At 43.7% G+C, this 12,038-nt stretch overlaps 1 protein-coding gene across 1 annotated transcript in view; it reads left to right on the top strand.

Annotated features, from left to right (window-relative positions):
- Window positions 1–41: 41 nt before the first annotated feature.
- The window catches only part of coro7 (coronin 7), a 109,337-nt gene continuing 97,340 nt past the window's right edge, over window positions 42–12,038 (top strand). The window contains exons 1-7 of the mRNA XM_079641731.1: window positions 42–327; window positions 1,918–2,014; window positions 2,217–2,297; window positions 2,517–2,587; window positions 4,784–4,970; window positions 6,185–6,261; window positions 10,582–10,632. Coding sequence (XP_079497857.1) covers window positions 268–327; window positions 1,918–2,014; window positions 2,217–2,297; window positions 2,517–2,587; window positions 4,784–4,970; window positions 6,185–6,261; window positions 10,582–10,632 — 624 coding nt within the window. The 5' untranslated portion in view covers window positions 42–267. The remainder of the gene's footprint in view (window positions 328–1,917; window positions 2,015–2,216; window positions 2,298–2,516; window positions 2,588–4,783; window positions 4,971–6,184; window positions 6,262–10,581; window positions 10,633–12,038) is intronic.

The following is a 12,038-nucleotide window of genomic DNA, read 5'->3' as shown; positions in this document are numbered from 1 at the left end:
GTTTTATTGTGTGTGTGTAAATAGCATCAAAAGTGTCAAGAAAAAAGATGCGCATGTTTTATCAGCCGGGGAAGCTAGTGACGGTTTGACAGGGCAGAGATTTCTATGTTTGAAAATAAAAGCTCCGCCCAAGCGCACAGCTCTGTGGAGCAAAACGAGCAGACACCCCACGGCCAACCTAAACTGTCAGCTGTAGCAGGAGTCCTGTGTACCAACCAGCTCGACAGAGACACCCGGAAGGCACGAAAGTCAATTTGAGAGATCAGCATGAATCGCTTTAAGACCTCCAAATTCAAAAACACCACTCCAAAAATTGGCAAGAAAGATGTGAGTAACTTGCGAACGTCTGAAAGAAGCCAGTTATCCTAGCTAACATTAGCCTTGGTCATTAGCTGTGCTACTTAAGTTGTGTTTTGGGGAACGCCTGCCTGCAAGGGATGTTGAACTTCCTGCATCTGGAAGGCTGCTTAGTGTTGAGACATCTACACGAATATATCTAAACTTACTCATTTGTATTCACACAAACTATGGACACGTAGTGAAAACTACCAGCCATGTGGTTGCAAAGAGGCAGAGCTGCTAGCCTACATCAGATGATGCTGTGACGCCCATCATTGTGCTATTATAATGTAGCTAACTGAGTTTTCTTATTGCTTTCTAATGATCATGTGGTGCTGTGCGACTTGTAACTGCACATGTGGAGTTATATTGCAGAGATTTACTTAGTCAGCCAAAGGGAAAGATAAAACATTTGAATGGCAAATGCTATAATTGATATGGTCCTTCTCTCAGTGATAAGTGTCCTGTAGGCTGCAGGGTGAGACTTGTCTGGACGCGATGCAAAATTGACATTTGTCTCGTCCTCTGGGACCCATTTCAAGTTGCAACGCCTGCAGCTCTCCTCGCTGAGGTGGATTGTGTAATCCCATACCTCGTTTTTACAGAGGAAGTAAAATGCCTGGTATTCACAGGGACAGAGGAAGGTCTTCTCTCAAATCTCGCACAGGATCTGAGACAGCAGGTGGTGCTTTGCTGCCATGCATGTTAAACTAGGCCTTCACTCAGCAGACCAATGCATATGTGTGATTGCAGCTATTCCAGCACTGAAGTCATGTGATGGGAGCTATCATATCAACACTGTCAAAGAGAGATAAAGGGCAGGGAACAACAGTGCTAGGGGAGACATTCTTACAAGGATGGAATGAGACGAGTGGGATGTCTTCTCCTCAGAAAATACTTTAACACATTGTTAGAGAGAATAGTCACCGGATAGTTGAATATATTATTTGGCTGGTGCTGATTTGTCTCCTTATCCCCTGACTAAGCAGAGTTGTTAGTGCCATGGCTCTTTCTTATAGGCCATTTGTAAGAATAGTCAGGCTTTTTACTCCTAAAAAATTAAGAATACACTTACAATATATTTAACATGGTACTTCAAATGCATGTTAACACAAGCATTTTGTTTAAAAAAAAAAGACATACATATTTTCTATACAGGAAAAGATGCTCCATACCTGTGTGATGTCTACTGTTTTGACATACACATATTTATACTGTGTAAACTTGTAAATATATATGCAAGCTTTAAAAATATCCTACTGTAGGCCAAATGTCTGTCATTCCCCTTGCTGCTCTTGCCTTGTTAATGTTGAATCTGCTGAGCAACACGGGGAGCTGTTCCACTTCCTCAACACTTAATGAAGTGTGTGTGTGTGTGTGTGTTCTCAGCTAGATCCTTCCTGTTTATCTCATCTGTTCGTTTCTACTAGTTGTGATAGCGATTTTGTTCTGAGCTTGAGTTTAGGAAGTTGGTTCTGCAACTGTTGTCTGACCCCAATTATCGATGCTCACTTTTCAACATGATGTTTTTATCCATTTTCATTTATTACTTGTGCTCTCTATGTATTTCACATCCAGGGATGGATTAACAACGTCCGAGCTGGCTCCTTCTCCTGCCAGGGGAACCACATCAAAGCCAGCTCTAAGTTTGTGGTCTTTAACACCGAGCAGGCTGGTAAGGCTATGAATGAGTGGTCAACAGCAGCATTTGCCTCAGACTGATTGTTTACAATACTGCTTGTGTCTCACAAAGTGTCCTCGTGTAATCAATTGATGATATGGAGACGACTGAATCAAGTATAAATAAAAAGGATATATTTTTCTCATGTAAAAACAAAAGAGGTAAGTTTGAACTGTTTTACATGTTGTCTCGGTAGGTGGAGGTATGCTGGGACTGTCCTCGGTCAAACCTGGTTCAGATGGCCAATGGACAGTCACACAGCTTCCCTGCCATTCAGGTAACATTTATTTTTAAGTTTTGCCTACACATCATATTATTTTCCTCCTTTGTTCCTTCCTCTGCTTGACTGCCAATACTCCGACCCTGAAGGACACTCCTCAGAGTCTCTACACAAAAAACAAGCACATGAGAAATGCTAATGCTTTTGCTCAGAAAGGACATTTAGGATAGACAGTCGTGACTCTAAATCAAATAGTTTTTCCCTCCTCTCTATCAGATCTGGTGACTGATATGGACTTTTCTCCATTTGATGAAACTCTCCTGGCAACATGCTCTGGAGATGAAACGGTGAGATCTCTTTTCTCTTTCTGTATATTGATCTTGTTGTTTTATACTTAAACAAAAGCCCATTACCATCATTTCAGGCTTTGTTGTTCCTGGCAGGGCTTTGAATACGATATGAACCTGCTTTTTTTTTTTGTTACCTTTTGAAGACTCTTTCCTCTCAGCAAATGATTCCCAGCCACAGGTAGCCGAGCTTACTGGAATCTGCTGAGTGTGGGTCTGCACCTTCAGTCTCAGCAGCTCGGTTTACCTCAGGCATCTTCTGCCACACACAGACCTATAACACAACACACACACACACACACACACACACACACACACACACACACACACACACACACACACACACACACACACACACACACACACACACACACACACACACACACACACACACACACACACACACACACACACACACACACACACACACACACACACACACACACACACACACACACACACACACACACACACACACACACACACACACACACACACACACACACACACACACACACAAGCCAGAGTGGTCTTTGCTGCAGTGCCCAGCATTTGCATTGCACTTTTATCCTTCTTATCCGTTGCCAAAAGGCTATATTGTTTCACTGACTGGTTTGAGCTGAGCAAGGAAATAAGAGTCAAACTCAGTGAAATATGAATATTTTTACTGACTTAAATAAAGCAAAGCAGTTCTGTGTCATCAGATCTTGTATGTCAGCATTAAAAATTAAATCCAAAGCTGAACCCAAACACCAAGTAAAGCAGTGTAGTATTACCATTAAGCTAGATAGCAGGATAGTATCACTTAAAACTGCCATGTCATGCTTTTCTGAGTCAAAACCCTCAAAGTACACCCTGTAGCGAGTGAACATTTTTAACACAGAAAATACCTCCCCAAAACGCCTCGTTGGAGATACGTCACTGTCCATTGATTCTTCCGGGTAACTCATGATGTCATGCGTTACCCGGAACCAAATGGACCAATCCGTGGAGCCGTTACGTTAAGCCCCCGCTTAGTGGTCCAAATTGACCAATCCACGGACTTCCTCACACACACACTCAGTGCATGCAGCTCTGCTGATCTCTCCTCCCTGGCTGCAGGCTGATAACAGACAGTTGGAATCGCGGCGAAATTCTCTCTGCAGACCCATTCTCTCTGCAGACCCATTCTCACAGCGTTTATCAACCTTTTTCTTACTCAATATCAAGCCATACTTATTGTTTCTACTTCGGCTGTGACTTTGTGTGTGCTCAGGGTGAGTTTGGCTGTGTTTCGCTGTGTATCGCTAAACAAGGAAACCACACCTCCACGGAGCTCAGCGTGATTCACAACGTTCCGACCAATCAGAGCACACTGTGCTCACAGGGAGGGTGGGGACTGGAGCTATTGGAGCTACAACGAGCCGTTAAAGGCAGAGAGTGAAATTCAGTGAATACACGTAGTTTACAGAGATGCTGGATGAGAAACCAAAGTGATTTTGGAAAATTGCACAATATACATCTATTCTAGTAGACCTCAACAATGGAATTATGATCAGTGGAAATGGCCATGAAACGGGACCTTTAAGGACCGCCTCATCTCTGGCTGTGGTGCTGAATGTAGATTTTTTTAGATGCTCATTTAGGGATCTTTCTCCATCCCTCTTACTGGTATGGCTTCAACCAACCATTCTTTTCATGATCAAATAATCAGTTGTTTATATTGCCTTTAATGCCGGCTACAGCCTAGCCATAAGACCTTATGTGTCCAAGTAGTTCAAATTTGGGTTAAAATGTGGTGGTCAACAATTAAGGTCATGGTGATCACACAAAACACATCTTCGGCCTTATTTAAAAACGTCATATGATAATAATAAAAATGTTGCATACATGTCATATAGGATATCATAATTAAGTGAAGCAGTCGGACAGTCATGGAAGTAGATCACAACTTCACAGGTTATCAGAGGCATACAACGGCAAGGTGGCCATTTTGGTTTTCTAGATTAAATGATAGGTCTGAAAATGGAAAGTAAAACAAGTGTCAGACCCAGTATCTGAAAGTCTCACTGGCCTTATTAGGGTGGACAAAAGTGAACTTTACGGCCTAGAAGGTTAGGAGCAGGTTGGACCTTTGGATTGTAAGTTGTGTTAAAGTCAAAGCGATGCTCCTAACCCACCTTTGGGACGTTCCCCTCTCTCTCTCTCTGTGTCCAGGTGAAGCTGTGGAGTCTGGTTGACCCTGAGCTGCAGCAGCCCAGCAGCCCGGAGCTCACCCTGCGTCCCGGGCAGGGCAGGATCGAGCTGGTGCTCTTCCACCCCACCTCCTCCGGCCTGTTGGCTGTGGGGGCCACCAAGTCCCCCCTGATTTGGGACACCAGCCGCCCGGACACACCCCTAGCAGGTAGCTACAGCTGGAGAACATGAGCACTGCATGTACACACGTTTGTTTGTACGCACAGTTTTTATCAACGGTCTTTGTCGTACATTATGCACTGTCTGCGTTTAACATTTCAGTCTTTGTCAGTTAGTCTTCGAGTTTTGTGGTGGCCTGTTTTGTTTCTATGTGCAACATGATTGTATACATTCAGAGTGCGGTGGTTTTCCTTTTCTTCGTTGGGGACTGCCTGACTGACACTGCCTACGTTTTACAGCCCTGCGGCTCTGTCTAAGTGCCGGAGCAGCAGAGGTAATGTTTTGGTTTGCTGTCCTGGTCCCAGTCTCCCCAGACTGGCCTCAGGATGCAGTCACTATCCTATGGCCCCCCCACAAACACTGATCCCCCCCCCCCCCTCACACATGCCATGAAAGCTGGCCTGGCTGCTGCTGCTCACTGCTGATCCAACTTTTCACGAGCTGTACCCCCACACGCTGTCTTTCATCACCCCCATTACTCATTCATGCGGTTGAGGAACAAGGTCTGAATGATGAACATGTATTTAAATGTGTGTGTGTGTGTATTTTTGAATCCCTTTGTGTGTAACTTTCTTAACAAGTGCACCTCTTATCTCTTTTCATCGTGGTGTGTCGTATTGAAAATGTCACACAAGCTGCGCTGTGCTGTGGCACTGCATCTTAATATCTGTCTTCATGCTCATCTCTCATGGGCGTAAACCATTAGCACAAATGATAAGTCCTTAAATGATCTATGCTTTTCTATTATTTGTAGTTTATTGAATAGTGTGTGCTTTATTTATGGCTTCATTTCACCAGTGATACATCTACTCTATCGTGTTCACTGTCTTGTGTGTTTATGTGCCGTCATTCTGTGACCATAGTGTGTGTAGCATTATGTTGTCTTTTTGTATCCTTTTTATAATCCCTGTCCAACATGATTGTTGTGTTTTTTTAGACCTTCTCTTCCTTTTGTAAATGTGTGTGTGTGTGTGTGTGTGTGTGTGTGTGTGTGTGTGTGTGTGTGTGTGTGTGTGTGTGTGTGTGTGTGTGTGTGTGTGTGTGTGTGTGTGTGTGTGTGTGTGTGTGTGTGTGTGTGTGTGTGTGTGTGTGTGTGTGTGTGTGTGTGTGTGTGTGTGTGTGTGTGTGTGTGTGTGTGTGTGTGTGTGTGTGTGTGTGTGTGTGTGTGTGTGTGTGTGTGTGTGTGTGTGTGTGTGTGTGTAGTTCTGGAGCAGCACGGGGACCAGCTGCAGAGTCTGAGCTGGAAGCGGGACGGCTCCCTGCTGGCTACCTCCTGCAAGGTAACAACCACATTGACTGAGGTTGTATTTTTGTAGTTACAGTGTGTGACCACTAGATGCAGCCAGTGGCTCACGTTCAGTGCAGTTATCTCACATCGGACTCTGCTGGTTATTTGGGGTTTATTTAGTCAAAATGTCAACAGGGGTAATGCCTATGGGTAATGTCCATTAAAAAGGGTGGGGAGCACATCACACATTTCATTAGAAATCAACAGTTCTCAAGAGGGAAAAGGAATAAACTTTGTAAGCCCTTTGACGCAAAAGATAATAGCCAGTTTGTTTGAATGTGTTTATAATGATGACAAAGAAAGAAATCTTGGCAGGAGTTGATAAGAAGCCTGTTGAGATGTTCCTCGTTAGGCTGGAAACTGTATTAACTTGTTAATAAGGGCACTGACATGGGCACAAGTCTGTGTGTGAAGACTACATATGTCGGGGATTTTGTTTTGCTGACCCCAAAATCCCACCCCCACCCCTTTCCCCCCCTGTGAACCCTCCTGTCTTCTGGTGCGAGTTTAAGTCCAACCAGGAGTTGACAACCATGAGTTTTGGCATGTACAGTAGTTTTGCTAAGAGAAAGTCTCCCAGGGTTTGAATGCATCCAAAAGGCCCCACTCTCCTCTGTGTCATCAGGAAATAATCACACAGCGTGATGGGCTCTCTGCTAGGTTGTTAATATTCAGTGTAGGAGGCGAAAGGAGGGAGGTGAGTTTATGAGTAGGAGCAGAAAAAGAAGGAATTTATGAGTTGAGATGGAATTTTGCCATGAATATATTTGATTTATAGAAAGACCTAGAGGCGATTTCATTAGTGGAAGTTAAGATGAAAAAAACATGTGCAGTTTTTAACCTCTAATAGTGCACCACAGTGAAATTCATTTTCTGAAACCAGACAGACTGACTGATGTGAAAATGAGGCAGAGGCCTCTGGTGTATACTTAAAACGATACGTGACGAGTTGACTAGTGCGTCGAGACGGAAAAAACGTAATAAACTTTGACAGAAAAATCTACAACATGTGGGTAATCAACATGTCTGAGTGTCAGTCCAATCCCTGTTGTTTGTCTTTTCTCTGACAAGAAACAAATTACTCCACCTGTCACAGGCTACGTCCAAATCATGACATTTAACTTGACATGATAATCATCAACGACACAGCTACTACCCCTGCCATCAGCCTTAAAAAGAAAGAGGCACCTGAAGAGAGGGGGGGGAGGGGGGGGAAATGTGAGCCAAGATCAGAGTCGGGGCCTCTGAGGTTCTTGCCCTGTTGGGCTCTGGTGTCATTTAACCCAGAAGGCTTCTTTCAATCTCTCCAATCCAACTTATTAAAGCAAATAGGGCCCGCCAACATGTGGGTCCAATCCCCCGGCCTTTCCATAGGGTAAACATTGGGGCGCAGGGCTGGTGGGGGGGAAGATGAAGGGGAGACCACCACCCTAAAGAGCAGGAATCATGACAGGCTTCATTTGGACCCAGAGAGATGTATATTTATGACACACTTATAGGAAGAAAGGCGCCATTCATTTAGGGGAAGGCAAATCCACAGGTAGTATGAGGGGAGGGGGGGGGGGGGGCAGCCTGTGTTTATCCGCATGATGGAGGGGACAGGGTGGTATGCTGTTTAGAAAAGAGGTGTCACTGGATTGACGGTCCACAGTCCATTTTTAATTCTGGAAGTAACATGACTACAAAGCAGATCATATTTATCCTGCTAAAACAGGGAGATGGAGTGATTGATAAACGGGATCCCGAAGTCTCAAACCTCCAATCAAATCGGGACATGGTAACCGTGGGAGACTGGGAATTAGAAGCTGGCATCCCACTGTGTTTACAGAGTGAACAGAGAGAGCACTTTTGATTGGAGATTCCCAGCATCTGTGTGTGTTTGCATACATGTGAAAGTTGTGTGCAGCAAAGTCGCAGTGAAAACTCATTAACAGCAGCTTGAGAGTGAGGCTCCGTCACTCTGATTAAACAGCTGCCTCAGCATAGAAAGTCACACACAGATGCACACACAGCTATCCTGGCCCTCCATCTGCGCATTTATGATTTGAGACGGTGTGTGTTCTTACATGGGTTATTGTCATAGGCTTAAGAGAGTGTGTTTGTGTGTTTGGTTGCTTGGTGGATACATCTCCACGTGATAGCCCCTCATCTGTGTGTTTGCACAGCCAGATAGTTTCCTCCCTCATCTTGTTTGCACCAGTGATTTAACTTAATATGGCAGATGTATGTTTGTATATATGTACAGTAGACACTGGTCTGTTTGGTTATCCTAAAGTGTGTTTGCATTGTCAGGGAGCTGAAATGATGGATGGCTATATAGCACTGACACATCATGGATTGGCAAGTTTTTTCTGCAACTGTTTTGCTATTCGAAAACCTTTTGCATATGTGCATCTTTGCAGCCTAGCTTTGTCATTGATGTTTGAAACTAAATATATTTTTGGTTTTATACAGTTGCTCTGACAACAGCCAGACATTTAAGGATGTCAACGTGTCCGTCTGGAAATTGTAAGGGTTATTTTTCCAACACTTTATTGACAAAATAATTCACTGATTAATCAAGAAAATGATCAGCGGATTAAGTAAATATGATATATAAAATACACAATTAGATAATTATTACTATGAGTATCCACCTATATATATTATATTTTGACATTGAATGATCTCATATATCAATATAATTGGATACAAATAATAGTTATTTTAACTATTACTTAACAGCCTAAATTGGCTATTTAACAAAACGATTGGTTGTCTTTATCGACTAGATTTAGACTTATATGTCAGAGATGGTTTTAGCCAGACTTAGGAATTTTGGGCTACAGCTGGGCTCTCATCGTGTGTGTGTGTGTGTGTGTGTGTGTGTGTGTGTGTGTGTGTGTGTGTGTGTGTGTGTGTGTGTGTGTGTGTGTGTGTGTGTGTGTGTGTGTGTGTGTGTGTGTGTGTGTGTGTGTGTGTGTGTGTGTGTGTGTGTGTGTGTGTGTGTGTGTGTGTGTGTGTGTGTGTGTGTGTGTGTGTGTGTGTGGTGGGGGGGGGGGGGGTGGTGTGTGTGTTGTTCTGACACTGCTCCCTAAGCCTTTTGGCTTAAGCCCAGGTCACAGAGACCTCAAGCCGTAGCCTTGGGGCATCATATGCGTGGGTGGGCTACACAAACAGAAAGATAGAAAGAGAGAGAGAGAGGGTACATTGAGAAATCCTTCTGTTTGCTATTTGAGCTAATAAACTAAAAATAAATGTCCTCTTGGATTGCATTGGAGAGAAGGACGGGGAGAAGCTGAAGCTCAAACAGCCCACTGCAGCCTGATATGATAAAATGCTGTGTTTATGTTGTGTGTCGATAAATGTTGCGTGGTGCCTTCAGTGTGTGTTGGCTGGACTGCATCTTTGTCCGTCTCCTGATTCTCTTTGACATGTATATGTGAGTTAAGTGTGTGTGTGGTTTAGTCTAGGTCCTTATTCTTATGACCTGCTATCAGCCCTGTATGTCTGCAGTAATCACGGTCACACAGCGGTATTGAGTGACACGGCTGCAGACATGCATGTGCCGGTCACAGCCTGATCCCATTAGGCCCCATTTCCTCTCAATCATGCAGGAGGCTCTCTGATTGGCTGCTGTGATTGATGCCAAATGCGTTTTTGGGCTGACTCGGGTCAAGGCAGGCACTTGTGGCTTTGGAGAGGTCACTGGATTGCATTTGCCGACTATGAATCAGTCAGATCACACTGATAAACGGAGAAACTTCAGAGAGCTTAGAGAGTTATTTTCTAATTAAATGATAGTGATGTGATGTGGAGGGGGGGGACGACTCTCTTACATTTTAAATATTTCACTTTTTCATTTTGGTTTAAAAAATGACAGCCAACTGAGTAGCATTTAATTCCATCGCCTTTCTTTGTGAGAACTTGATCTTGCACGTGTTATTTATTTACACTTGCATCTCTTATTGCAAGTGCTATTCGGTACATCCAGCTAAAACAAATGCAGTTAAATACAATAGTCATGCAAAACACGTTATATCATATTTTGTCTATAGTGATTGTTGTGCTTTTATTTAGGTCTTAATGTGTGCGTATGTATAAATATGTCTTTGATTGCATATATATGTAGGTATAAACATATTTTCATACATATCTTTATATATATTTGATTTTGTATTCGGGATTGTGGGAAATGGTATTTCGGTCTCTCTGTCTGTACACACAAACTGAAAGATTGACCAAGTTTGGCTTTAGTTAAAACCGTTTTAGAGGATACAGTCAACTGTATGAGGTGTTTGTGTGTTTATTTTGTATTTTTGTATCCGTCTAGGACAAGATGTTGCGTGTGTTTGACCCCCGAGCCCAGACTACAGCTGTTCAGGTAAGCACCTTATTATTTTGCAGCGCAATAGCAAACCATCTATTTAGTTAAGACAGAATTAGATGTTTTTATATTTAAGGAAAACAATGGGGAAAATAGTCCCTGTCGCTCCACTGCCATTAAGTGGGTTTGTATTCCCACACTGCAGTGATGAACATGTTGACAGTAATCCCGCTCACCACTGGCCACTCTCAGTGACTCATCTACTATTGATTTATGGACGTGCTACACACGCTGCCGTCCCTGCTCTCCTCTTCCCACGGGTACCCATCCCACATTAAGCTAGTTTGACCATGAACCTCTCCACTCTCACCGCTCTCTCTTTTCCTCATTGGAAATACCTCACTGAGCCAAGTCTCCATCACATCCAGCAGCAATGAGGAAAGATAAAGATGAAGGGGGGGGGGGGTGGAGGCCGATCAATATAGAGCAAATACTCTCACACTTTCCAGTGGTGGACCTCCCAGGGTGTTTTAATTAAAGAGGGTCTTTGTCCGCCTTTAGGCCGTTGGCTTTCTCGTTTGTAAATATGAAGAATCCTGCGAAAACACTTCATGCCGCAGCAGATTACATTTTAGACCGCAGGAATACCTGGAAGACACTTCACCCCTTATGGAAACTCAGGAGGAGTAGAACTACATATTTGTGCTCATGCGTCCGTGTCTCCGCGTGTGATTGTGTGTGTGTGTGTGTGTGACCCCCTTGGGTTGTTTGGTATGTGTTTTCCAAACTATAACACCTCTGTGAAAGGCGTACTGTTTCAGAGGTATGTGATGTCATTGACTCTGACAGGAGGAAGTAAACAGAGGAAAAAGGTTCACTATTTTCTTTGTGGCACACTGAACTGTATGCCTCCACAGTATAGAGCGCGTGTACGCTTGTGTTTGCTTAAGTAACTTGAGTCCGCTGGCTCCTCTCCAGCGTCTGAACCTGGATGTTTACATCAGGTGTGTCTGTGCTGAAGCCCTCTTTGCACACTGCTCTTTGATAGAACATACTCCATTGCTTTGAGATGTAATGCTTTCCGCAGGGCTTCAGATCTCCCAAATAAATACTACCCCAGGTCTTTGGCCACTCTGCATACTCTGTTTAACAAATTAGAGTCTTTCAAACCAAATTGCCCTTGAGTTGATGTAAATCACTTTGTGCAGCCAAAGGGTCTCATTAGTTGGGATTGAATCAGCGCTGGGTAGTCTGTGTGTCTGAAACAGCGTCTCCAGTAAGAGTCCGGTGGTTACTGGTGGTGGTGATGAGCTGCTGGGAGATTCCAGCCAATCCACGGCATTTTTGCGTTCATTAGATCGCTGTCAGTGGTGAGCAACCGACCCTAAGAGATGAAAAACATGTGACAAAGCTCTTAAGGCAAATTTGTCTTTTTAGTTTCAGCTTTTTAATACACGCTTAAG

This window comes from Notothenia rossii (assembly GCF_949606895.1).
Source record: "Notothenia rossii genome assembly, chromosome: 8".
Lineage (NCBI taxonomy): Eukaryota > Metazoa > Chordata > Actinopteri > Perciformes > Nototheniidae > Notothenia > Notothenia rossii.
Note: the sequence above shows the minus strand (reverse complement) of the source record. Positions and strands in the feature narration are given on the sequence as shown.